The sequence below is a fragment of the Myotis yumanensis genome, unplaced genomic scaffold (assembly GCF_028538775.1).
Source record: "Myotis yumanensis isolate MYYU_CA2020_CCGP unplaced genomic scaffold, mMyoYum1.0.hap1 SCAF_16, whole genome shotgun sequence".
In the NCBI taxonomy this organism is placed as follows: Eukaryota; Metazoa; Chordata; class Mammalia; order Chiroptera; family Vespertilionidae; genus Myotis; species Myotis yumanensis.
In genome coordinates this window covers 45353010-45376964 of record NW_027223767.1, presented here as the reverse complement: position 1 = coordinate 45376964, position 23955 = coordinate 45353010, and the positions used below count along the sequence as shown (strand labels likewise).

The 23955-nt window shown below is 55.1% G+C and overlaps 1 protein-coding gene across 1 annotated transcript; it reads left to right on the top strand.

Annotated features, from left to right (window-relative positions):
- Positions 1-685: 685 nt before the first annotated feature.
- TNS4 (tensin 4) lies at positions 686-23253 on the top strand. Its single transcript, XM_070395202.1, has 13 exons — positions 686-1035; positions 4490-5020; positions 11087-11510; positions 12675-13099; positions 15955-16041; positions 16315-16440; positions 17611-17703; positions 17798-17875; positions 18937-19008; positions 20083-20251; positions 20762-20830; positions 21076-21102; positions 21612-23253. Exons 2-13 carry the CDS (start codon positions 4582-4584, stop codon positions 21751-21753), a joined length of 2151 nt encoding a protein of 716 aa, XP_070251303.1. The 5' UTR covers positions 686-1035; positions 4490-4581; the 3' UTR covers positions 21754-23253.
- Positions 23254-23955: the final 702 nt, after the last annotated feature.

Sequence of the window (23955 nt, the reverse complement as noted above, 5' to 3'; positions counted from 1 at the left end):
GTTATTTTTTATCTAACCCAATATCAACATAATATTATCATTTCAACGTGTAATTAATATAAAAAATGATGAATGAGGTCGCTTACGTTCTCTTTTTTCATACTAAGTTTTTGAAATCTGATGTGCATCTTACACCTATAACAGCATCTCACTTCAGAAGAGCCGCATGGGCCCTATGGGATGGCACCGTTTCAACAGATTTTTTAAGGCCATACGTTGACGTGAGAATTACAGAGTTCATGATGGAAGCACATTAGGAAATGGTGTGAAAGCAAAGGCTATATGCTCTGTGATTGACAGAAGCAGCGGTGATTGGGTAGTGAGTCCCCTGGAGAAGGTCCTCCAGCCTAGCGCCAGCCTGAGTTCAAAGCTCCGTTCCCAGATTAAAAAGGAAAAGAAGGAAAGACAAAATCTGTGCTCGGCCTCCATTCCAAGGAGCCCCTGTGCTGCCCGGGGTGGCCCAGGCCAGACGGGCCCGGGAGGCGGCTGTGGGAAGGGTCGCCTGCCCACGGCCATCCCGCCTTCCTAAGGTCAAGGACTTCACTCCCTGCAAGCTCTGCCAACCCACGGCCCCGCCCCTGGTTGGCACATGGTCAGAGGAATGCCCAGATCCAGCGCACCTTGGTCTTAACAAGTCCCTGCCCAGCCAAGCAGGTCTCCCCTGATCAGGTGATGCCTGTGGGGCCAAGGCGGGGGCCAAGGGCCGGGGAAGCAGGGAGTGTGGGAGCCCCTCACACAAGCCCAGCCCCGGCCCCAGCCCCGCTCAGGCCAGGCCAGGCCAGGCCCCCACCCGAGGCCTCCCTTCCTTGTGCTGGAGCCAACCCTACCTGCGTCCTGAGCCCACAGACAAGGGAGGGGTGGGGCCTGGCGGCTGTCAGCCACGAGTAGGGCCCTGAGGGGAGGAGGGAGGGCAAGATAGTGGGTGCTCTTAAGTCTGAGGTGAACTGCGCCTCCCTCACTCCTCACCTGGCCTCGGAGCTGCCTTGATCCCAGGAGACGGAAGTGAACGCAGCCGCTGCCTGCCCTGGACCCCAGGTAGGTGCCTTTATTCTGCAAGCAGCTTTAATGCAAGCACCTTCCCGGCGGACTCGTTTAACCCTGTGTCCTCTGCTTCTCCACTTCTGGGGCCCAGGCTCAGAGCGCAGGTGGGGAGAACTGGGGAAGGGGCTGTGGCTGAGAGGCATGGTCTCAGGACCACAGACCCCGGCGTTTAATTCTTTGAGAGAGCAAATCTGTACCCTTCTGAGTGCAGATGAGAGAACCAAGGTGCAGGGAGGGGATGAGGTTTGCCCAAGGTCACGGAGACTCGGGAAGGGACGGGCACAGAACCAGGCCTCCTGCCTCCCAGCCTGGTCCTGAGCCCCGGTGCTGGGCCCCTCAGGCTGCTGGGCACCCAGAGGTGGGGGACCATGGCCTTCACTGGTCCTGCGGCCCCTGGGTCTGAGTGGAAGGGATGGGACAACCAAAAGCCACTCTACCAGGACGGGGTTGAGTAGGGGTTGGACTACTGAGGCAAGGGGCTTTGGGGGAGCCTCGGGCGTCCCTCTCTTCTACCCGCTCCCTTCGCTGACCTGGGATTGTGGGAGGTTGGCTATGAAGCAGAGGAGATGTGCCAAGGTAGCAGGATCCCCCGCCTCCCGAGCCCTTGGGAACAAAGAAAGATCTGAGTCAAAATCTGAAGGGGGAGTGGGTGGGAGGGACCCATAAATAGGACTGAGCTGGCTGGAGCCCTCCGTGCGCACCATATACCCCCACCCACCCCTACACACACACACACACACACACACACACACACACAGCCCTGAGCCCCAGGCACCCTCCCCTGCCCCTCAGAGCAGGAAAGAAAGCTAGTGGTGGGCAGGATGTCCAGGAATAAAACACGGAGCCCAGACCCTGCCTGGGGAGGTCCAGGGTGATTCGGGGACTGTTCAAAGTGAGAAGAGTGTGAAAAAGAGCCTCCCAGGCTTATTCCTCGGGTTCCAGAATCCCAGGATGGAAAGAGGTGAAAGGGGCCCTAAATCTATGAAGCGGAGGCATCAGGCGTGGGAGCCTCAACCACGCAGGTTCCGGTCCCAAACCCACCACCGGGTCCTGTGGGCTGTGTAACCTTGGGCAAATCCCCGAGCCTCTCCAGCCCCACAGGAAGAGTACCCCCCTCAGACCATTGAGAAAATGAAATGAGTACGTGTTAAGTACGTATCTGTCATTACATTGTCCCCATTATATAGATGGGACAAGTGAAGTCCAGGGCAGCACAAAAGCAGTTTCCAAATCAGTAGGCAGGCACCCTGGGTTTTCATCCTGGGGAGAGACCCAGGCCCCCAATGTCCTCCATAAAGTCAACACCCAGCCTCCTCTGCGGGGCCCAGATAAAACCCTGCAGGGTACGCCGAGATCCTGCCCCAGCAAAGCCAGGCCTCTGGGAGCACGTGAGGGAAAAGCCACAGCTCCGTGTCCTCGGCTGCCCCCAGGAAGGAGCTCAGAGGCCGGTTCCCGTCCACTGCCATTTATAGACACGCTGCAGGAGCCTGGGCTGTGCCACCCGCTCCAGGACCCAGCCAAGGAGAAGTCTGGCAGGGGCCTGGCTTTTCTCATTCACTTACTGTGTGACTTGGGCAAATCGCATCCCCTCTCTGGACCTCAGGGGTCCCTCTGCACTTGAACTCAATGTGGTACAAGGAGTTAAGAGTCCAAAGTCCCGCGGCCTGGGTTTGAATCCCAGCTCTATCGCTTTTCTTAACCTCTCTGAGCCTCGGTGTCTTCATCTGTAAAATGGGCTGGCACTAGGGGTGCAGAACTTCCTCGGAGTGTGAGATGAGAGTTAGCAGATGTAACACACATAGATGAGCTCCTGGCACGTGGTGAATGCTTGATAAGTGGGAGCTGTTATTATTTTTTTCTTATGAAGTTGTTATACTCTAGACAAGCCCTTATTCCTAAGTAGTATTTAGAGTTATCCAACTGCTTTTTCAAGCAGCACCTCATTGGTTCCGTGTCGCTCTCTGGTGGGGGCCGGGGGGTGGGTGCAGGGCAGGAATTCTTCTGCCCATTTCACAGATGAAGAAACTAAGGTCAGATTACACCTTAAGGAACTGTATGAGCTGGGAATCGATATCTGAGTCTTCAGGTTCTCATTTCATTTGGCCCAGGCTGGTCTCAGTACATTTCCAGCACTGGGGGTCCGACTCTAAAGCAGGATGTGGTTGACAGCGTCTTGGAAAAAGGGAGGAGCAGAGTTGAGGAGTATTGGGGGGCAAGTGGTGAGGCTCGGGGCGTGCAGTGGTAGTGTGACCAGCGTGTCCCCGCTGCTTACAGTTTTCTTGGCAGCCTCAGTCCTAGAACCTCTTGCCTCCTACCCAGCCCCACCTGCAGGAAAGTACTAACATGTGGTATTAAGGTGAGACAACAGGAAGAACTTTCCACAGTAAGGGAACTGAGGAAGTTGAGACAACTCTTTCCTGGATGGGCCCCCAGGGAGTGGATATCATCTGATGATGTCACTCCCCAGCCCAAAACGGTTCTGTAGCTCGCCCTTGCCCTCAGGGTTGAGACAGCACTACTGAGCCCAGCCTGCAAGGCTCTGCGGGGTCTGGCCAGCTTTCCCCCTCTCACCCCCACCCCATCTTTTCCTCCATCTGCCCTAGGAGTTCCCTGTTTCCCGGGCGCTCAATAATGCCTCCTGATCGCCCCTGTCTGTCAGGATTCTGAAAACACCTGCCTCATCCCCACCTACCTGGCCAGCTAGCTCCTGCTTTTTCTTCTTGCCTCCCTTTACATGCCTCTTCCTCCAGGAAGCCCTCCCTGACTTCCCCACCAGTACCTGAGTCCCCTCTGCTTCCCCTCCTCCCTGGTGACACTGCTTATGACTGCTCACCTGCCCACTTGGTTTCACACACTGGCCCCTGGGAAGTAGCAGCTAAAGGCAGGGGCTCAGACATCAGGCAGCCTGGGGTCCGGCCCTGCTCTGACACTGGTCGGCCATGCACCCCTGGGCAAGTTCCTTCCCTCTCTGTGTTCCATTCTCACATTGTAATATGGTGTAATTATAGTGTAACCTCAGAGGGTTGTTATGAGGGTTTTAAAAGACTTTGTGTGTAAACACCAGTGCCTATGCACACAGAAATTGCTCAGTAAACATTAGCTAGTATTTATTTAACAAATAAGGCTGGGACATAGAGAATATTTAATAAATTGTTACTGACGTTATTATATTTAACAATAACTTGCGTAATGCTTACTATGTGCCAGGCACTATTCTACGCATGTTACAAATATTAACTCACTTTACAGATAAGGAAACTGAGGCACAGAGCAGTGAATTAACCTGCCTGGTGGTGTACGGCTAGTAAGGGGTGGAGCCAGGATGCAAACCCAGGCAGTCTGGCTCCAGCATTCATGAAATGAATGAATGGATATGCCTTCCTTTTGGAGGGGGAAGGCAGGGGCTTCATCTAAAAAGACACTCAGCTGCCACCCTGGCCTCTTTCAGGTCCTGGGAGCTCCCTGTTGGCAAGTGACACCTCGGACCTAAGTGAGGCTGGTGAGAAGCCAGAGCTGCACCGCCGGGTCGCTGCCCCCGCCATGTCGCAGGTGATGCCCAGTCCCCTGCTGGCAGGAGGCCACGCCGTCCGCTTGCCTCCCTGCGAGGAACCCAGGAGGGTCCTGCACCCAGCACCCAGCCCCAACCTGCCGCCACCGTATCCTTACTACACCACAGAAGGCTGGGGAGCCCAGGCCCTGATGGCCTCCACGCCTTGCAAGGAGCCCCCCAACAAGCTCCAGCAGGCCCCCCAGGCTGGAGCCAAAGCCAGCTGCCTCCTGCGGTCCCCTGGTGAGCAGCCCTCAGGGGCCCTGGAGGACCTGGACTCCTACATTGGCTTCTCACTGGAGAGCCTCAACCAGATGATCCTGGAACTGGACCCCACCTTCCAGCTGCTCCCCACAGGGTCCGGTGGCCCGTGGGCAGAGCCCACCCAGAGCACTACCTCGCAGAGGAAGAAAGAAGAGCCTGAAGCCTTGGGTAAGGACCGGGGGCCCGGTGCCAGGAGGGGGGCTTGGGAACCAGACCTCGTGAAGAAGGAACTTTCTGTAGACTCAGAGGAGCAGGAGGCCATGCCCTGGGGGGAGATGACATGCAGCCGTAAAGACCTACTGAACTTCTCTGTTTTCTCTGCCATACAAAAGGGGAAAATACAAGTGTCCCTCACTCTCCACCTCTTTTTGGCTGCTGAGTTTGGAAAGTGATGGATACCTGTTTTGTGGGATTTTCCAGAGAATGTAAATAAGCTAATAATATTTTTTTCTACAACTCCATGCCTTATAAATAGGAGCGCAATGAATGTGGGGTCCCTGCACCTTGCTACTCCATGGTGTCTCTCCTTGGGTCCTAACTGGGCCCCTTCCATGTTTTGTAGGATTTCTATGTGGACCCCTGTCCCTGTTCAGGGGAGTATTACTCTGGGGAGGCCCAGGCTGGAAGGAATAGGCTTGGAGAGACATCGATTTCAGCCCATTGTGTTTAAGCAGGAGGGTGCTAGTAAATGTTTAAGAGCTGGCTTCCTGGTGGGGTTGGGGAGAGCCCTGCTATGAAGCAGGTACCACAGTGTAAATTCTCCCACTTCCAGTTGTCACTGAATGCGGCATTAGGAAGAGATACACAGTAGCAAACCACTGTATAGTATTGACACCGGACCAACACAACAGATGTAAATAACCTCAAGAGTATGGATAATAGTAAAAAATAGTGAAATCACTGGGATGTGGTGAATTTTGAGTATTTATCACTCCTGTTTTTAATGTAAGTTATTTCATTGTAACTTTATATACTTCAATTTTTAATAATGCCTGAGTTTAGCAACCAGCTGGACGAAATCCTGAGAATTTAACAACCGGCTTCCCTGAGCTGGTACAGGCCACTTCCAGCACACCACTGACCCTCGGGGATCTAGAAATCCCTACATCTGGCTTCAGTTTCCCAAAGAGAGTTTTCAGTATACTCTGAAAATGAAGGTCAAGGAGAAGCAGGCCCATTAGACAGGCTGGAAGACTGAGGCTGGGATTTAAACAATCAACGTGGGTCAAGGGGTGTGGTTAGGATTAGAGATCAGATCCATGAGAATTTCTACTCCTGGAGCATGTACTCTATCCAGACACTGTTCTGAGCATTTGATAGTAGAACCTTTAATGCTCCCAATTGACCCCCAGGAGATGACCGTTTTAGCCCCATTTTACAGATGAGAAAACAGAGGCTGATAGACTTGAGTAAGTAGCCAATCTAGCCTCGTCACTGGGGCCGGGCAAACCTTACACAAGCTGTTTACTTCCCTTCTTCGTGTCTCAGATTCCTCATCTGTAAAATATAAATGAGTTCTTACCTCAAAGGGTGTTGCAGGGATTAAAAGAAATAACACTGGTTGGGTATTTATCACAAATCCCGGTACACTGTGAGTCATTATAAATGGTGGTTGCTTCATTAAACACCAGGGTTGCGTTTAGCACCAGCCCCAGGACAGGTTCCGGCTCTGGGGTGAAAGTGAGCCCAGCATCCAGGTCCTCTGGCGCCCGGGATCCTGACCTGCCTTCTGTTCCTCCCACCGAGCATTGCCTTGCCAGGCCTGTTAAAAGCACTGCCTCCAGCCCTCAGGAGTCTTCCTGCTTCCAAAGGCCAGTTCTGGGCATGCCCCTGCAGGGAAGGTGGTTTGGGCCCAATTACTATTGGCAGGAGCAAGCCCTGGGCTTCCATGTTCATGCCCCAGGGCAGGGGTTCCACACACGCAAGGCCAGTGGGGGTGAGACAAGTCTCTGGGGAGCAGCCACATGCATGTGGGTGGGGGTGTTGACAACCAGGCTCTTCCTCCACAGGCGATGGGCAGGGAGTAGCCTGTATTCTCAGATGCCCTGGGCACGACCTGCCATTCTGAGCAGTGGTCCGGCAGTCCTAAAGGAGCTGCCTAGCTCTGTCCCAGCCCCTTCTGATGGCATTTTTTTTTTTAAATCCTCTCCTCCAACCTGCACTTGGATACCTGCAATGACTGGGAACTCACTACCTCCTGATCCGGCCCAGCCTGGTCAGCCCCCTGTTAGAAGGTTCCGCTGTGGATCACTGCTGAGCTGCACTTCCTCCTGCATCTTGACCTCCCAAATCCTTCCCCTCAGACCACCACTACTGGGGACAGAGCCAGCTCCCTGCCCGCCCAACCAGCCCAGGGCAGTGTAACTAATTCTGGGCACCGGGGGGAGTTTCGTCCAGCCCCCTGGATGCCATGCAGAGGGTTCCCTTTCCTCTGCACACATCCTTCCAGTTTTGGGGTATTGAAGGGAAGACATTCTAAAATTGCGGTGCCAGCAGACGTTCCCTGTTTCTCTTTCCTAATTTGGCAAAATTGAAAATTAAACATTGGGCCTGGCCGGCATGGCTCAGTGGTTGGGCATCAACCTATGAACCAGGAGGTCACAGTTCTATTTACGGTCAGGGCACATGCCCGGGTTGTGGGCTGGATCCCCAGGGTGGGGTGTGCAGGAGGCAGCCAATCAATGATTCTCTCTCATCATTGATGTTTCTCTCTCTCTCTCTCTCTCCCTTGCTCACTGAAAAAAATAAAAATATGTTTAAAAAATTGAAATTAAACATGGGTGATCCTATGTTGATCCCTCCTCTAAATACAGGCTGGGGCAAAAGTAGGGTTACAGTTGTGAGTACGTGAAACACAGTTTACTCTTATATTATTATTTATTAACTAGAGGCCTGATGCACAAAATCCGTGCAAAGGGCTCAGCCCTTGCAGCCCCCGGCTTCGTAGGTCTCCGGACAGTCGTTCTGCTGTTTGGTCTAATTAGCATATTAGCTCTTCATTATATAGAATTATTGTATTGTTTTGCATATCAACAACTATAAACCTCCGTTTGCTCACCCCTGTGTATACAGAAAGGTGTTGGTAATGCATGATCCCAGCACTTACCCTGCAAAGGAAAGAGTGATAGCCTCATTTTACAGCTGAGAACACTGCGGGGAAGCAATGCCCACGGTCACACTGCTAGTGATGGGACAGGTCAGGCCTAAAAGCCCAGGCTTCTGGGCTTCAAGGTCATGTCCTTGCCTTTCTCTCTTCCTTGGAGCTAGTTTCCCACCCTCCAGGGCTGCACAGAATAAATCCCCTTGGAGGCACTGGGGCCCCGTCTCCCCAGTGCCCCAAACCTCCCCCAGCTTCCCTGCCCCAGCCTCTTGCTTACCTTCCCTCAGGCTTACCCTGGGGGGAGAGAGGAGGGGTCGGAGGGACAAGTTCCCATCCCACAGAGGATGTGGCTCCTAGAAGCCACCACCATATTCCTTTCTTTATCCTCTCTGCCACCCCTCCCCGTCTTTGGAACAGGCCCCCACATTTCATTTTCCAGCAATTTCTGCCAAGCAAGGCTGTTTGCCAATCCCAAGTGAAAAGTGTCTAATAATTGTCTCTCCTCTCCCCACCCACGTGACCCCACCCACCCACCCACCCGGCCAGCGCTGGTGCCTGGATCCACTGAGCACTGCTCAGACTTGCCCCATGGGCTGTAAACAGTGACTGCACCAGGTGATGGGTGGGGGCAGCCACCTCCCCTAGCCACATCCACCTCGGGGCAGCAGCAGGAGGTGACTCAGGCTCCAGGACTCCTCCTGCACTCCCCACCCCTGCTTGCTCCTCCCGCCAGCAAGGCCTTTCCGAAGTGTTCGGGGGACCCAGTAAGGAAGGGGCCCACAGCTTCCCCAGACCAACAGGCCCTCCCCAAAGCAGCCAAGCACCTTCTCACTGGGCAAGGCCTTGGGAAAGGGTCCCAAGGAACCCCTCCTCCCGGAAAAGGCCCCCAATCAGAGCGAAGGAGCAGGAGGGAGGGGTCCTCTACTCCCTGGCTGTGTGGCATCGGATAACTCACTTAACCTTTCTGAACCTTGATTTCTCATCTGTTAGATGGAATTGATCATATTTCCCACTGCAATAGAGTTATCGTGAGGGCTGAATAAACTAATGCAGGTAATAGTGCTGGCACAAAGCACTTAATAAATACCCCGCTTTACTAAAAATTGTGCCATAAATGTTAGTTCCACTCCCACCTCTCTCTGAGCCTCAGTTTCCTCCTCTTTAAAAGCAGTATCTTCTGACATTGGGCATAACGGCTGTAGTGAAGCTTGAAAGGATTATGGGTGTAAACACTATGAAGTCCTATAAAAGTACAAGTTGCGCTTGCCAACCTTCCAGAAGAATCCACCCCCTTCCAAGACCTCATTTCTTTCAGAGCCCACAGTACATTGTGCCAGGTAGTCTCCTACTGCCCTCCACAGTGGGACCCACACCTTCGCCAGAGAGTATGAGCCATCTGCCCCCAAAAGCAGGCAGGGAGAAGATGTTCCCAGGAGCCCACCCTGGGCCAGACTCCAGGCTCCATTCATCCCTGTGTTTTATCCTCACCACCACCAGCGGAGGCTGGTTTTAGATGCCCACTTCTCGGATGAGGAAACTGAGGTTCCGCGTGGTTAGGAAAGTTACCCGATGCCTCTTGGCGGGAACGTGGCAAAGCCAGGGCTCACACCCAGGTTTGTCTGATGTTCCTGTGCCTCCACCCCTAGAACTTGAGCAAGCCCAGGTCAGCCTGCCAGCCCCTCATCTGATGCAACCCTGCACCCCAACCCTGGCCCAAGCAGGCTCAGACAGAGGCAGTAACAGTGAGCAGAGCCAGCAGCCCTACCCCGGAGCGGGCTGGGGCAGGCCGGGGCTCCATAGTCACAGCCCGCGCGGTGCGTGTGCCAGAACCCAAGTGGGTGGGAGGCTGGGAGACAGGCGCTGAGGGTGCAGTTCCCGCTGACTCTGTCCCAGTTTCCAACCTGGGAAGTCAGGGGCAGGACAGCCCTCCAGAAACAAGCGGCTGGGGAACCCCACCTTCCACCACCCTTGCTGGGTGTCCATCCTCACCTTGGGGAACCACAAGGCACCCTACTTCAGGGAGGAACATGGTCTGAGGACAAGAGTCCTGGGCGCCCCCACTAGGGAATGGAGAGAGCTTCGCAGTGAGTCAGCAGCCTGGGCCCGGTGTGACCACCAATCACTGTGCACCAGCTCCCAGCGTGGCCCCGGCTGTGGAGCTCCCCGGCTCAGCAATGCCGCAAGCCCTGCCCTCAGCGAGCTCCTGCTCCAAAGCAAAGTCCCCAAACTCTAAGGTGGACCCAGACCCCGGGGTCCTTGCTAAAACTGCAGATCCAGGTCCAGTAGGCCTGGGCTGGAGCCTGAGGTTCTGTTCATCAGACCTGCTCCTGGCGGGAGGCGGGTGGGGTGCTGCTGGCCAGGAACACAGTGATGATGCTCCATGCGCACTGGCATCACCTGGGGAACCAAACAAACAACCTGAGGCCTGAGCCCACCCGGGAGATGCTGGTCCCATCGGTGCGGGGTGGAGCCTGGGCATCACGACTTTCAATGCTCACTGGGTGTCCCTAGGGTGCAACCAAGCCTTCGCTGTAGGGACAGACATAGAAACAGCTTTTACACACCCTGAGCAAGAGAGGCATCAGACGACGTGACTGGCACACTCTGGTAAGCGGGCATTTCAGCCTAGAGTGCGGGGCACACACAAAGGGCTTCCTATGTGTCCGTTTTAAAGGGCTTACTATGTGCCAGGCACGGTACTAGGCCCCCTCGGTACTAGGCCCCCTACGTTCATCTCCTTTCCTCCTCCCTGGACCACCAAGAGGCTTGGCATAGCCACCCCCATTTCCCAGGTGTGGAGACTGAGCCTCTCTAGGAAGGCGTTGGCCACGCTCCCTCAGAGGGTAAGCGGCAGAGCCACATCGGAAACCCAGGTCTGTCTGACTCCGAGGCCTGCTTATTCGACTGCATCTCCCCACCCAGGGGACGATGTCACAAAGAGGGTGACGTTGGCACGGGGCCCTGAAGGTGGAGCCGGATGCTAATTCTGCGTCCAGTGAGCTCCTCCTCTCTGCCCCTGTTTCCTCGTCGACATGAAAGAGGGGGGACCATTGGTCTTCAGGACCCTCCCAGCATTCCCGTCCTGTGAGTCCAGGCTCCCGGGTTTCACCAACGCTCTGCTTCTCTCCCCAAAGATATAAAGTACATCGAGGTGACCTCCGCCAGATCAAGGTGCCACGATGGCCCCCAGCGCTGCTCCAGCCCATCTGTCACCCCGCCTTTCGGCTCCCCACGCAATGGTGGCCTCCTCCTTTCCAGAGACGTCCCCCGAGAGACTCGAAGCAGCAGTGAAAGCCTCATCTTCTCTGGGAACCAAGGCATTGGGCACCAGCGCCCCCCTCCCCCGCCTGGGGCTCTGTCCTCTCATCCCCCACCCTCTCCCAGCATCTCCATCCCTTGCACGAGGAGCAAGGCCTCAGGCCCCCATGGCTTTGGTTCCCCCCTGATGGCTTCTCCAGGCCTGCAGAAGGGCCTGGGAGGCCCAGCCACACTGGGAGGCAACGGGGTCTCTACGGTGTCGGCCCACCCAGCGACGGATGTCAGCTACGTATTTGGAAGGTAGGCCACTCCCCCTATGACTTCTGATGTTGTCTCCACAACACACACACACACACACACACACACGCACACACACATCAGAGAGAGTAGCCTGCTCTGTCAGCAAAAATCTGGGCATGCACCAAAAATAAAAGTAGCTGTTCTCTTTTGTGCCATCACCGCCCAGTTCTCTGCAGGCCCCACAGCAGAGCTGCACACACACCCATCCTGCCTGGGACTTCTGCCCCCCACACCGATTCCAAAGCCACTGTGCCAAGGCGGTCCCTGGCAAGGAGACTGGGATCCCACGGCCATGCCCACTGGCACCGGCCTCTGAGCGCAGGGAGAGGTCTGGCTGGAGGCAGAGCTGGCCTCCTCCCCTTCTCCAGCTAGGGAATTCCCTCTGCATGAGCGCGGTCGTGGTCCGATCCAGGGCCAGCCTGTGTGCAGGGCTCTCGGGGCCGATGGGGTAATGGAGAGGCTGGTGTGACAGCTCAGTCAGACCTGCCTCGCTGGGGAAGCAGAGGGAACCCGTCCAGGCCACATGACCTGTGAAGGGCCAGCTTACTTGGCTACTTTAATTGACCGAAGACCACAGTGCAGGGACATTTCTGTATCTTTCAGCACCCCTTGGGGATCGGGTAGGCACGCCTTTTGCTCTGGGCTGTAGGGAGTGGAGTCTATAGTATAGGGTGTCCCAAAATTTACGCAAGAAGTAATTTTGATAGAAAACACAGGTTTATAACTAAAAATTGTAAATTTTAATTGATTCATAAAGTATACAGTGTAGGGTTATGTATGGACTAGTACATTGGTAAATGGCCTCCACGGCTTTGCTGGCACATACGCAAAGCCGTGGTCTTCATTGGTCTTCATTATCCCTGCTCCTGGGCCATAATTGGTACTTGGTAATGCTTATCAAATTGAAGGGATTGAAATCAAAGGGCAACAGATATTAGAATCTGATTCAATAAACCAAGTAAAATTAGGCTTTTATTTTTTGTTGTTGTTGTTGTTAATGCTCACACAGAATTCACATCTTGCGTGAATTTTGGGACAGCCTATATTTTATTTGACCAAAGCCATAAACACCCAGGTCACTAAATGACAGGGCCCAGCTCCAGCCCCTGAGTGCCCACCTCACCACCCTAACACTCTGCCCACCTGGTGCTCTCTCCCCTGCAGCAGCCAGTCCCTCCTCCGCTCCAGCATCTCCAGCCCACAGTCCTCTTCTAGGTCCTTGGAAAGCCCAGCCAGCTCTTCCTCCAGTCTCCACAGCCTTGGCCCAGGGTCCCTGTGCACGAGAGCCAGTGACAACCAGGTGCCCAGCAGTACCACCCCAAGCAGGGGCCAGCCCAGAGCAGCCTGTTCCCCGCCACTGGACAAGGAGCATGCCAGCAGCTGCCCCCCATCCATCGCCAACTCCATGGTGGACATACCCATCGTGCTGATCAACGGCTGCCCAGAACCAGGGTCTTCCCCACCCCAGCGGACCCCAGGACCCCAGGACTTTGTGCGACCTGGGGCTGCTTCTGCCAGCAACCCTTGTCCAGCCACTAGGAGCCACAGCCAGACCCTGCCAGATGCCTCTCCCACCACATCCCCACATGGTACGTAGTAAGCCAATCCCTCAAGCACTGTAAGGTTCGAGGTGGGGGGTGGAGGGTGGGGGGCCAGACAAGCACCCGTGGTTTCTGCACTAGCCAGTCAACACATTGATTGAGTACCTTCTGTGTGCCAGCACTGTGCCAGGTGGTGGGGACATAGGGATGAAAACAATCTAGAAAGAGAGGCCAAAATCAAGGATAACTATAGAGGAGGACAGTGATGGCGAACCTTTTGAGCTCGGCGTGTCAGCATTTTGAAAAACCCTAACTTAACTCTGGTGCCATTGTCACATATAGAAATTTTTTGATATTTGCAACCATAGTAAAACAAAGACTTATGTTTTTGATATTTATTTTATATATTTAAATGCCATTTAACAAAGAAAAATCAACCAAAAAAATGAGTTCATGTGTCACCTCTGACACGCGTGTCATAGGTTCGCCATCACTGGAGTAGGATAAACATGGAGGTAAAGAAATGTTCTAAGTCTTATGGGGCCACAGAGGGGAGGAGTGACCCCTTTCGTCTGCGGAACTGGGAAGGCTCCGCAGAGGAAGTGACATCTTCGCCGGATCTGGAAAGCAGATCACAAGCCCGTGGCCAGAGCAGGAGAGGAAGGGGGTCCCCTGCAGAGGGAACAGAGTTTGCAGTCGGGAAGTGTGGAGCACATGGCACGTTGAGGAAATGACTGGGATTTGGGGTGCAGGGTGAGGCCATTGAGAGTAATTTGGGGCCAGATTGCAACAGGCCTTGAACACCAAGCTTAAGAGCAGATCTTTTTTTAAATATATTTTTACTGATTTCAAAGAGGAAGGGAGAAGGAAAGAGACATAGAAACATCAATGATGAGAGAGAATCATTGATCAGCTGCCTCCTGCACGCCCCACATTGGGGACTGAGCCTGAAACCCGGGCATGTGCCCTGGCTGGAAATTGAACCATGACCTCCTGGGTCATAGGTCAATGCTCAACCACTGAGCCACGCTGGCCGGGCCTAAAGAGTAGATTTTACCCTGTAGGCTACGGGAGACCATCGGAGGGTCTCGAACAGGAGAGTTGATGGGGTCAAAAGATCACGCTGGCAGCTGCATGGCAGATGAATTATGGGCCTGGCCTGGGCCGGGAGAGCAGTTTCTATTTGGTTCTGTTTGGACTTTTATGATGATGTGATCCAGACAAGTCGAAACGGAGCCTGAAGCAGGGCGGGGCAGGGGTGGAGGAGAGGGGACAGAGCCAGGAGACCCTCCGGATAGGGAAGCAGCAGGCTCCATGACTAACTCGTGAGAGAGAGAGGGAGAGTCAGTCAGTCGTAACGCTGACGTTGGTGGGTGACGAGCAGAGCAGATTGACGGGGGGACAGGGTAACGGAGACAATGCGTTCTGTTCAGACAGCGAAAACCACAAACCAGCAAACACCCTACTTCCCGGAGTCTGTGACTGCAGGCGTCCAAGAGAGCAAAACCAACCAGAACCCAAAGCAGTAAACACAGGCTGAGCCTGAGCACCCCGGGGGCTCCTCTGCCGTGAACAGAGCCCCCTGCCAAGCCCCGGGGACACTGTCCCTCCTCGCTCAGCCATCACCCTCCCAGGGCTTGCTTCTCAGGCCTCCCTCGGCCACAGGATGGGTGTCAAGGTGACTCCTGGCAGGAGGGGGCGGGGGAGGGGGTGGAAATGCTGACTCGTGGGCTGCTCAGTCCCATTCACGAAGCCATGTCAATGCAAGAAAATTACACGACACGTGTGCCCTTGAATCTGCTTTGACCATTTTCCTAGGACAAATCATTTGCAGATTTTAGTACAGTTTTTGTGAGTTACGCTCAACTGGCCATAACACACATTTTTAAGATGTTGAAATTAAGAACCATGGCTCTCTGCCCTCGGGACCCAGAAAATGGGCATTTTGGCATCTCACAGAGCACATGTACTCAGTGTGGTGAGAGTCCCATCCGGGTTTGGTGATGCCCCAGGATATCACTAATTAAACCCTGGGATCTTATCAGATTCTGCAATATACTCTCACAACAAAATCCATTGTAACTTCATAGGCTACTGGAGCATAAAAGACTCTCGAGGGTTTTGTTTGTTTGTTTGTTTGGGGGTGTTTTTTTTAAATATATTTATTTCAGAGAGGAAGGAACAGGGAGAGAGAAACATCAATGATGAGAGAGAATCATTGATCAGTTGTCTTTTGCACGCCCCACACTGGGGACCGACCCCGCAACCTGGGCATGTGCCCTGACCAGGAATTGAACCATAACCTCCTAGTTCATAGGTCGCCGCTCAACCACTGAGCCACGCCGGCCAGGCCTCAGAGGTTTTGTGGTTCACTCAGTCCCCTCTGGGCTTTAGGAGCGAAACACTTGTCCCAAATCAGAGTCAGGGATCCATCTCCTGGCTTCTGAGCACACGCTCGTCTGCCCAGATCTGCTGTTTTCCTTTCCTTCACCTTTTCTTTCGTTTTCTTTCCCAAACTGAATCTATCCCTAAGCAAGTTATAGGGCTAGTAAGGGGGAAGACAGTGTGAAGTCAAACAAATGATGCACCTCAGATTCACCTATTAATCCCTTACTTTAGTCCCCAGCAGGCAACACTAGATGTGAGAAACTATTGCTCATTAAATTGATATTTTTATCTATTTGCCTTTGATACCAAGGATACAAGGGAAGACTCCTAAATCCTAGATGCGCCAAGCCCTGAAACTCTTCTGTTGGATTTTGGCTCGTTAGGCAGTTGGAGATACAATGGGGTTGGGGTAGGAGAGGGTGGGTTGAATGGGGCCAATGGGCAGGGGATGGAGGAGGGTCTCTCAGCTCCCCTCTGCCCAGCCTACAGGGTTCCCCTTCTCTGTTCTTCCCCAGGTCCCGCCAGGGACATGCAGCCCACCATGAAGTTTGTGATGGACACCTCTAAGTACTGGTTTAAGCCAAGCATCACCCGAGAGCAAGGTAAAGGAAAATAGTGTTTCAGGGGACGAGGCTCGGGAATCAGGTCAGGACCCTGGGTTGGGGCAGAGGAGGGGATGGCCAGTGGCAGGTCCAGGGAAGGGCCGTGTCCTGCAGACCTCATGCAGCAGCAATGGCGGAGGTTAGACAATAGAAGGGACTTCCTGAGGACAAAAGGTGATCCTGTAACATCTGCTGTCTGATGACCCTCTGGGCTAGGGGACGGGGGCTGTGCGCGTGGGGTGGGAACTGTCTCTGACCCAAGGATTGTTCCAGCAATCGAGCTGCTGAGGAAGGAGGAGCCGGGGGCTTTCGTCGTGAGGGACAGTTCTTCATTCCGAGGCTCCTTCGGCCTTGCCTTGAAGGTGCAGGAGGCCCCCGCACCTGCCCAGAACCGATCAGGTAGGCACCAGTCTCTGTCTTCACTCAAAGCCTCTCCGAGGCAAGGGGGTGGTGGTGGGTTCTAGTCCCAGCTCGGCTGCTAGCTTGCCGGGTGTCCTTGGGCCAGGCCTACAGTGACTCCTGGGGGAGGGTCCACCTCGGTCCTCCCAGCTGCCCTCCAGCGCCCCAGGCTCTGGGAGCAGCTCCTTTCACAGCCACCTGAGCTGCCTCCACCTCCCCGATCATCTCATGGTGGGAAGAGGAGGAGGAAGATCCACGCCCTCTCCCGGCTGCTCTCTTCTGGGAGCCCACCTCCTCCCAGACCGGATTTATCACGAGGGGAACTAATGTAAAACGTGTGTGACAGCTTATGGCCTACTTTCCCGGGGTCTCACACGCGCAGCACACATCGGTGGGCATCCACCCGCCCCAGGCACCGTGGAAGGCACCAGGGTACCGCCCTGGGGAAGGAGATTACAAACAGGTCATTACAGTGTGAGGTTCCTGGGTGGCAGCCCCTCTCTAAACCCCATGATTGCAGCCCTGGCCCTCAGGGAGTCTCCAGTCTGATGGGGGAGCAAACCGATGAGGTAACTGAGGCACCAAGAGTTAGTGGGTGACCCCCCCCCCCCAGAACAAGTAACTGAGAGAGTGAAAAACCAAGGATGAAAACCCAACCGGGACTTCTCTACCCTGTGTCTCTCCGACTACATAAGTGCATGCCCCCCAGGGTGGTGGTGGTTATCAAGGAAGCCTTGCCCAAGAGCCAGAGAGAGGAGGCCAGCGGGCGAGGTAGGTTCTAGTCCCAGCAGGGGCCATTGCTCAGCCTCCCAGGCCAGTTGGGCTCGGGCAGGGACCATCTGGTGGAGAATAATGGGGCCTGGGAGGGAGGGAGGATGGGGAGAGAGAACCCAGGCTGAAGAGATTTGACCTAAACAGTCATCGAAAACCATCCCTGCGAGCTCTTCAGACCTAGAGAAAGGTCTGCTGAAGGGACCAGTACTGGATGTGGAGCCTCTGAGCAGAAGGGCAGGCACCTCCTTTGCAGGAGGGGAGGCCTCAGAGATGGGCTTCCCAGAGGCAGGAGGATGGGCAGTTAACCTCGGATGGACCCGGAGGAGGCGGGTCAGGAGGGCTAACACTGGGCTCCGGGTCTCACCCGCCTGCACGCTCTCTTCTCTCTTTGTCCAGGAGAGGACAGCAGTGACCTTATCCGCCACTTCCTCATCGAGTCTTCCGCCAAAGGGGTGCATCTCAAAGGAGCAGACGAGGAGCCCTACTTTGGTGAGCCGGTGGGCCCCTGGGTGGGACCGGCTGTCCTGGGCCGGGAGGGGCGTGGGAGAGGCCTTCTCACGCAGGGCCGCCTGTTTCCTCGCAGGGAGCCTCTCTGCCTTTGTGTGCCAGCATTCCATCATGCCCCTGGCCCTGCCCTGCAAACTCACCATCCCGCAGAAAGGTGGGTCTGGGCCCTACGGAGGCAACATCAGGGCACTAGGGCTGCTTGTTGTTTAGTGAAAGGCTCCTAGTGGCTCGTCTCTCCTTACACGTGGATTATGTTAGTGTCACAGTTAACAGCGGCGCGTGCTCTGCGGCCGTCAACATCTCCACTTCCTAGCTGTGAGACTGTTTCTCTCTCTGAGCCTCAGTTTTCTCATCTGTGAAATGGGGACAGCCATCATCATACCTACCTATCAGACTGGTGTGAGGATAAAATGAGATCATTCAGGCCAGGCTCTTAGCACGATGCCTGGCACCGAGTGGATGTTTGAGAAATAGCAGCTTTCGTTGAGAGGATGAAAGGAGCACACATCAGCCCATTTGGGGAGGTTTGGGGGTTTTTTTCTTCCAGGTCTAACATTTACTGAGCACTCCCTCATTCATCCATAGCTCACTGCAACCCTGTGCAGCAGATGTTGCTGTCATTCCCCTTTCGCAGATAAGAAAAGCCGGGTGGTGGGCGTTAAGGAACTCGCTCAAAGGCACACAGAGTCAGACCTCACGCCCGGATCAGGAAGCGCCCCCTCCAGAGTTCAGAGCCCAGCTGCACCCCCGATGGAGCAGGCCATCTCCTCTCGGGTGTGCAGGGGGAGCAGCAAGGGGGTTTCTGGGAGAGGAAGCAAGAATGGGGGAGCCTCTGGTGGAGTGAGGGCGACAGTCTCCCTACTTTCAGCAAAGAAAGGCCTGGGGTTGGTGTGAGCCGGAAAGAAGTGAGGGGGTCAGGGGGGCCTCTGAGGACCGGGTCACTGCAGCTGGCCAGGGAGGAGGGAGGAGGGAGGAGGGGAAGGAGGATCAAAGGGCTTGCAAGCTGGGCGCTGGCTGGGGAGCCCAAAGTGGCGCCCCCCCCCACCCCCCCATTGCCTGATTACGGTAATCACACCTGGTTTCTCCTCCAGTCACTTCCTGGAGGCGTGGGTGGGGGTGGAGATGTTCAAAGGGATTGTGAGGCCTGTTCTTCTGAGAGGGGTCCATTCACTCCACCCCCGGCCCCTCGGGGCCTGTTCCTTTACTTTGGCTCAGAAATGGGAGGCGGAGACGGAGCCTCAGACCCCGCTACAGACAGCAGGGCCTCCTGCCTGAAGAGATCTGCGGGTGAGTGGTGTGTGGGAGGCTCCAGGCTTGGCTGTACCCCCGGAGGGCGCCTCCCAGCCCTGCACGCACGCACACGCATGTCCACACGTGTTTCCCATCACAGCTGTATTTCTTCATCTTTAACAAGGTGCCACATTCCTTCCCCTCTCTGTAAACCAGGAGATCAGAGGCTGCAGGGAGTGGGCCAAGGGGACGAGGGGCCCGAGAGGAGGGGGCTGGCGAGGTTTACACCCCATCCTCCACACTCTGGCACATGCAGACGTTCTGGGGTCTCTACAGTGCTGCTCTGGAGGCTGTCCTGTGTCTGCCATCCTCTGTGGGGTCTTGGGGTTTCCATAGGGCAGTGATGGCAAACTTTTTGAGCTTGGCGTGTCAGCATTTTGAAAAACCCTAACTTAACTCTGGTGCCGTGTCACAGATAGAAATTTTTTTTTATTTGCAACCATAGTAAAACAAAGACTTATATTTTTGATATTTATTTTGTATATTTAAATGCCATTTAACAAAGAAAAATCAACCAAAAAAATGAGTTCGCGTGTCATAGGTTCGCCATCACTGCCATAGGGGAAGGTCCCTCCTCCTCACATCCAGAGGCCAATCACAGATCAGCACTGGTCTGAGTGACAGCTCCGACTCTGTGCCCCTGAGCACAATGGTCCCCTCCCCATTCTTGCCTTCTCTTGCTTCTCTCAACAATGAACCAGGGCTCCAAGGGCGGGTGGAGGTGGAAGCAGCACCAGCCACGGGCCAGGACAGAAGGAAGGTTTGCCTGGACGTCCCTACACCCAGGCAACATTCCCTCCCTTACCCACTCCCCAACCTGGAAGGCCGGGGGCCAGGGCAGTGCTAAGCAACAAATGATCCCAGAGTCCTCCGGTGTTGGCCACAAATCACAGTCACCTACACAGTCTCTGTCCATCTGCCTGGTGACTCAAAGAGGAGCCCTCCTGGATTTCTGAAAAAGAAAGGCCACCCCGTCCCCTGGCTCTGGGCAGAGGAAGGACCAGGGCCTGGGTGACCTCGCCCATCCCATGGATCCTGGCAGACCCCCACTGAAATATCTGCATCCCACAGGCTGCCATGTTCTGTACCTGAGCTCTGTGAGTGTGGAGACCCTGACCGGAGCCCTGGCTGTGCAGAAGGCCATCTCGGCCATCTTGGAGAGGGACGTCCTCCCCACACCCACTGTGGTCCACTTCAAAGTCACGGAGCAGGGCATCACCCTGACCGACGTCCAGAGGAAGTAAGGGACTTCCCTTCCCCTGGGGTGGCAGGGCGGGGCGGGGCAGGGTGAGCTGGAGAGGGTGGCCAAGGTGGTTATGGATCAGTGAGGAAGGCAGAGTTCAGTGTCCGGGACGCGGCGGGGTCCATGACATGCTGAGTGACTCCAGGCAAGTCCTCTGCCTTCATTGAGCCTCCCTCCCATGACCTCCTGCCACCAAAGTGTCCTTTCACTGTGATTAATGCAGATGGACTCGACCAGCATTCATTGGTCATTGACTAAGTCTGTCCCCACGGATAGAACATCCGCCAGCCGCTCTGGCTGACCACTGGGACTCAGTGGGATGCGGTCCTGCCTTCCCTGGGCTCAGGGATTTACAGTCTAGAGCAGGAGCCTGGTCCTGGGCTGGAGAAACAGAGATGACCAAGACGTAATTCCTATCCTCAGACATAGTGGGTGGGGAGCAGAAAGGGGCTAGAACACCCTGGGACGGGCTCTTACCAGTTCCCCTTCTCTCCTGCCTCCTCCCAGGGTGTTTTTCCGGCGCCATTACCCCCTCAGCACCCTTCGCTTCTGTGGCATGGACCCTGAGCAACGCAAGTAAGTTCAAGATTGGACCAAATGGAGAAGGCTGTACAGGGCCGAGGTGCCCGCTGAAGCTTCTGTCTGGCTCTAGATTGGGATCCCAGACAGAGCCTGTGAACCTCAGGGGCCAGGAGCAACAGAAGGAGGGGAAGGCGGGGTATGGTGGGGGTGGGGACACAGCTGGCCATCCTCCCCCTGCTCAGCTGCATGGCATGGAGCAAAGCCTCAGTACTCACTGCTACCCGCGTTCCCTCCCACAGGTGGCAGAAGTACTGCAAGCCCTCCTGGTAAGGCCTTCCTGTCAACTCAGTCAGTCTCCCTAAGGCAGGGCCCCCAACCCAACATGGGGAGGGAATTAGAGAAGGAGGGAGGCCCCACCTTCCCTTAAGAGCCCATGGTTTTGATGGGGGCAGCACAGGCCCTGGCCCTCAGGGAGTCTCCAGTCTGATGGGGGAGGCACAGCTCTGACTTCGGGGACCTTTAATCTGTAGGGAGGCTCCTGACGGGTGGCCAAAACATGTCCTTGCTCTCCACTCTGATGGGTAATGCACAGGTCCTGTCTGTGCCCAGGGGGCCCAGTTTCAAAATGAGGAAAACCCAGATCTTGAACGCAGGGATCTCCCAGTCTGGCAGGGGAGACCCATACAGCCCCTCCCAGAGAACTCCCATTGTAGGGAGGTGCCCGGGCCACTTGGCTAGGGAAGGGGCAGGGTGGAGTACTGTGGGCTGAGTTTCCCCCTCCCTACCTGGTGCCTCTCTGGGGCCCCCTCTCACTCAGGCTGTCCTCTCCCACCAGGATCTTTGGGTTTGTGGCCAAGAGCCAGACCAACTCACAGGAGAATGTGTGCCACCTCTTCGCGGAGTATGACACAGTCCAGCCAGCCTCACAGGTCATCAGCCTGGTGGGTGCCCTGCTGCAGGACACAGAAAGGATGTAGGGGGGCTCTCCCTGCACGTGCTCCCAGATATCCCAAGGGAATTGCTCGGAAATCCCCTCCACCCCCTGAACAAGTGGCCGTAGCCACACTGATAGACCAATGCATTGAACTGAAGGAGAATGATACTACATTGAAACCCAATATGACCTTCATCGGTGACCTTCATCCAGGCCCCCCTCCCCCACCCAGGCCTCAGTTTCCTCATCCATGAAAGGAGGCCAGTAGACAGGGTCAGCTGTTCTTCTCAGACTCTGGGGGGATCCGAACAAGCTCCCTGTGATTCTGAAGCACACCCTCACCTGAGGACCCCCACAGGAAAACAACCTCTGAGGACACCTGACTCCATCAGCCTGGACGCCACCGACACAGCAGCCTGAGTTAGAGACCTGTGCCTCTGTTTCATGGCAAACAGCAGGTGCTGGGTCGTTGGACCAAGGGGCCCTGGCCCCGGCTGGGCTGGGCTGGGAGCAGATGGATGCAATGGTTCCGGGCCAAAGGAGCGATGGGCTGACTCTCTTTCCCTCCATAGCTGTTCCTTTCCCCATTTCCCTAAAGGCTTGTTGGGCAGCTGTTCCCAGGATTCTCCAGGCCAAGTGGCCATGGCTCTTAGAGCAGCTTAGCAAGAACTTGCCCCCGTGGGCAGAGCTGACCCAGCCCCCCTCGCGTCCTTGATGTCTAATCCCCTCTATTGCAAATTTCTGGTAAGCAAGTGTTCTCTCACTGGTGTCACAGCTGCCCTAGGGTTGCTTGTGTAACCCACACCTGTCGTGGACACGGCGAGATCCCTGCTCTCCAGGGCAGACACAAGGGTCAGCTCTCTCTAGTTCTGCCTCAGCTCCACTCTTTCGAGTCCCCTGCCACACACACACACACACACACACACACACACACACACACACGCATGCACGCGGGCGCCCTCTATAGTGGTGTAGCGTCAACCAGGCCTCCAGCCACAAAGAGGCAGCAGAGAGTCAGGAATGCAAACAGGCAGCCACTCCAAGAACCTTGGAGAAACTGGGCGGTCTTTCCCACCCCAATCCCAACCCCCCTCCCACCGAATTCTCCAGAAGCTGGGATAGTTTTTCTAGCAGGCCCGGGGTTCTAAGGAAACCACGCCATGAGGATGGAAAGGGAGGCTCAGAGAAGCCTGCTTTTGCTCCATGAGGAACAAGTACCTGCCCCCTCCCAGCTGTGGACCTTGCCAGCGCATCATTGTCTTTGGCCAAAGTTGGGCCTGAGGGATTATGATTTCAACCCAAGAAACCAAACCGGACTGAAGCGGCTCTGGGCTGGCGGAACCGGCTGAGACCAGCCCACCCAGCCTGTGGTCGGGCACTGCCCCACCCCTGGAGACTGCAGGCTGCTAGACGAGGTTCTCAAGGTCACAGTGCTCAAGTTCTCAAGGTCAAAACCTGGGGGCTGGAAGAGAGCCCTCCATATACGCCTGGGTGCCTTTGTAGCTCCCAGCACTGAAAATAAAGTGTCTGTTTTTGCATAACAGGTGGTTCTGAGGCATTCAGACTGTTCCCCCAGAGATGGAGGCCTGAACAGAGAAGGGAGCCTGAGTTGGCAGGTGGTAGCTGTGTATTAGAGAAGACCACTGTGCCACACTCCCTCCCACACCCCTGACCACAGCGGTACAGTCTCCTCTGGCATCCACTTCATAAACCATCACTCAAACCATGTCGTGTCCCGCACATGTCCAACACATCTGTTCTTCGTGACCCCTTTCCTGTCACTCCGCCAAGAAGACAGAGTTGGGATTTCCCCTGTGTCCCGGGGGCAGGAAGGGTAGAAACAGGGAAGATAGACTTTACCCATTGGGAAAGAATGAGGGCAATGTTACCAAGTAGACAACATTCCAGTTGGGTCTTTAAGGATGAAGAGGAGTTTAGCACGCAAAGAAGGGGAGAAATCAACTTTTATTGGGGGCGGGGGGAGTTCTGTGTACTAAGTACAATGTGAGACACATCATATATGTTTAATTCCATTTTACAGATCAGAAAACAGATTCCTAGGGTTAGCTTGCCCACATTCACCGAGCTAGGACATGGCAGAGAAAGAGGATTCCAAATCTGTGCCCACTCTACTGTCTCAGCATTCTCAGACAAGCAGGTAGATGAACTTGTGTGTGAAGCACACGGGTATGAAAGGGTATCACGTCTATTGGAGCTAAAGTACATGGTACCCAAAGGAGTCAGT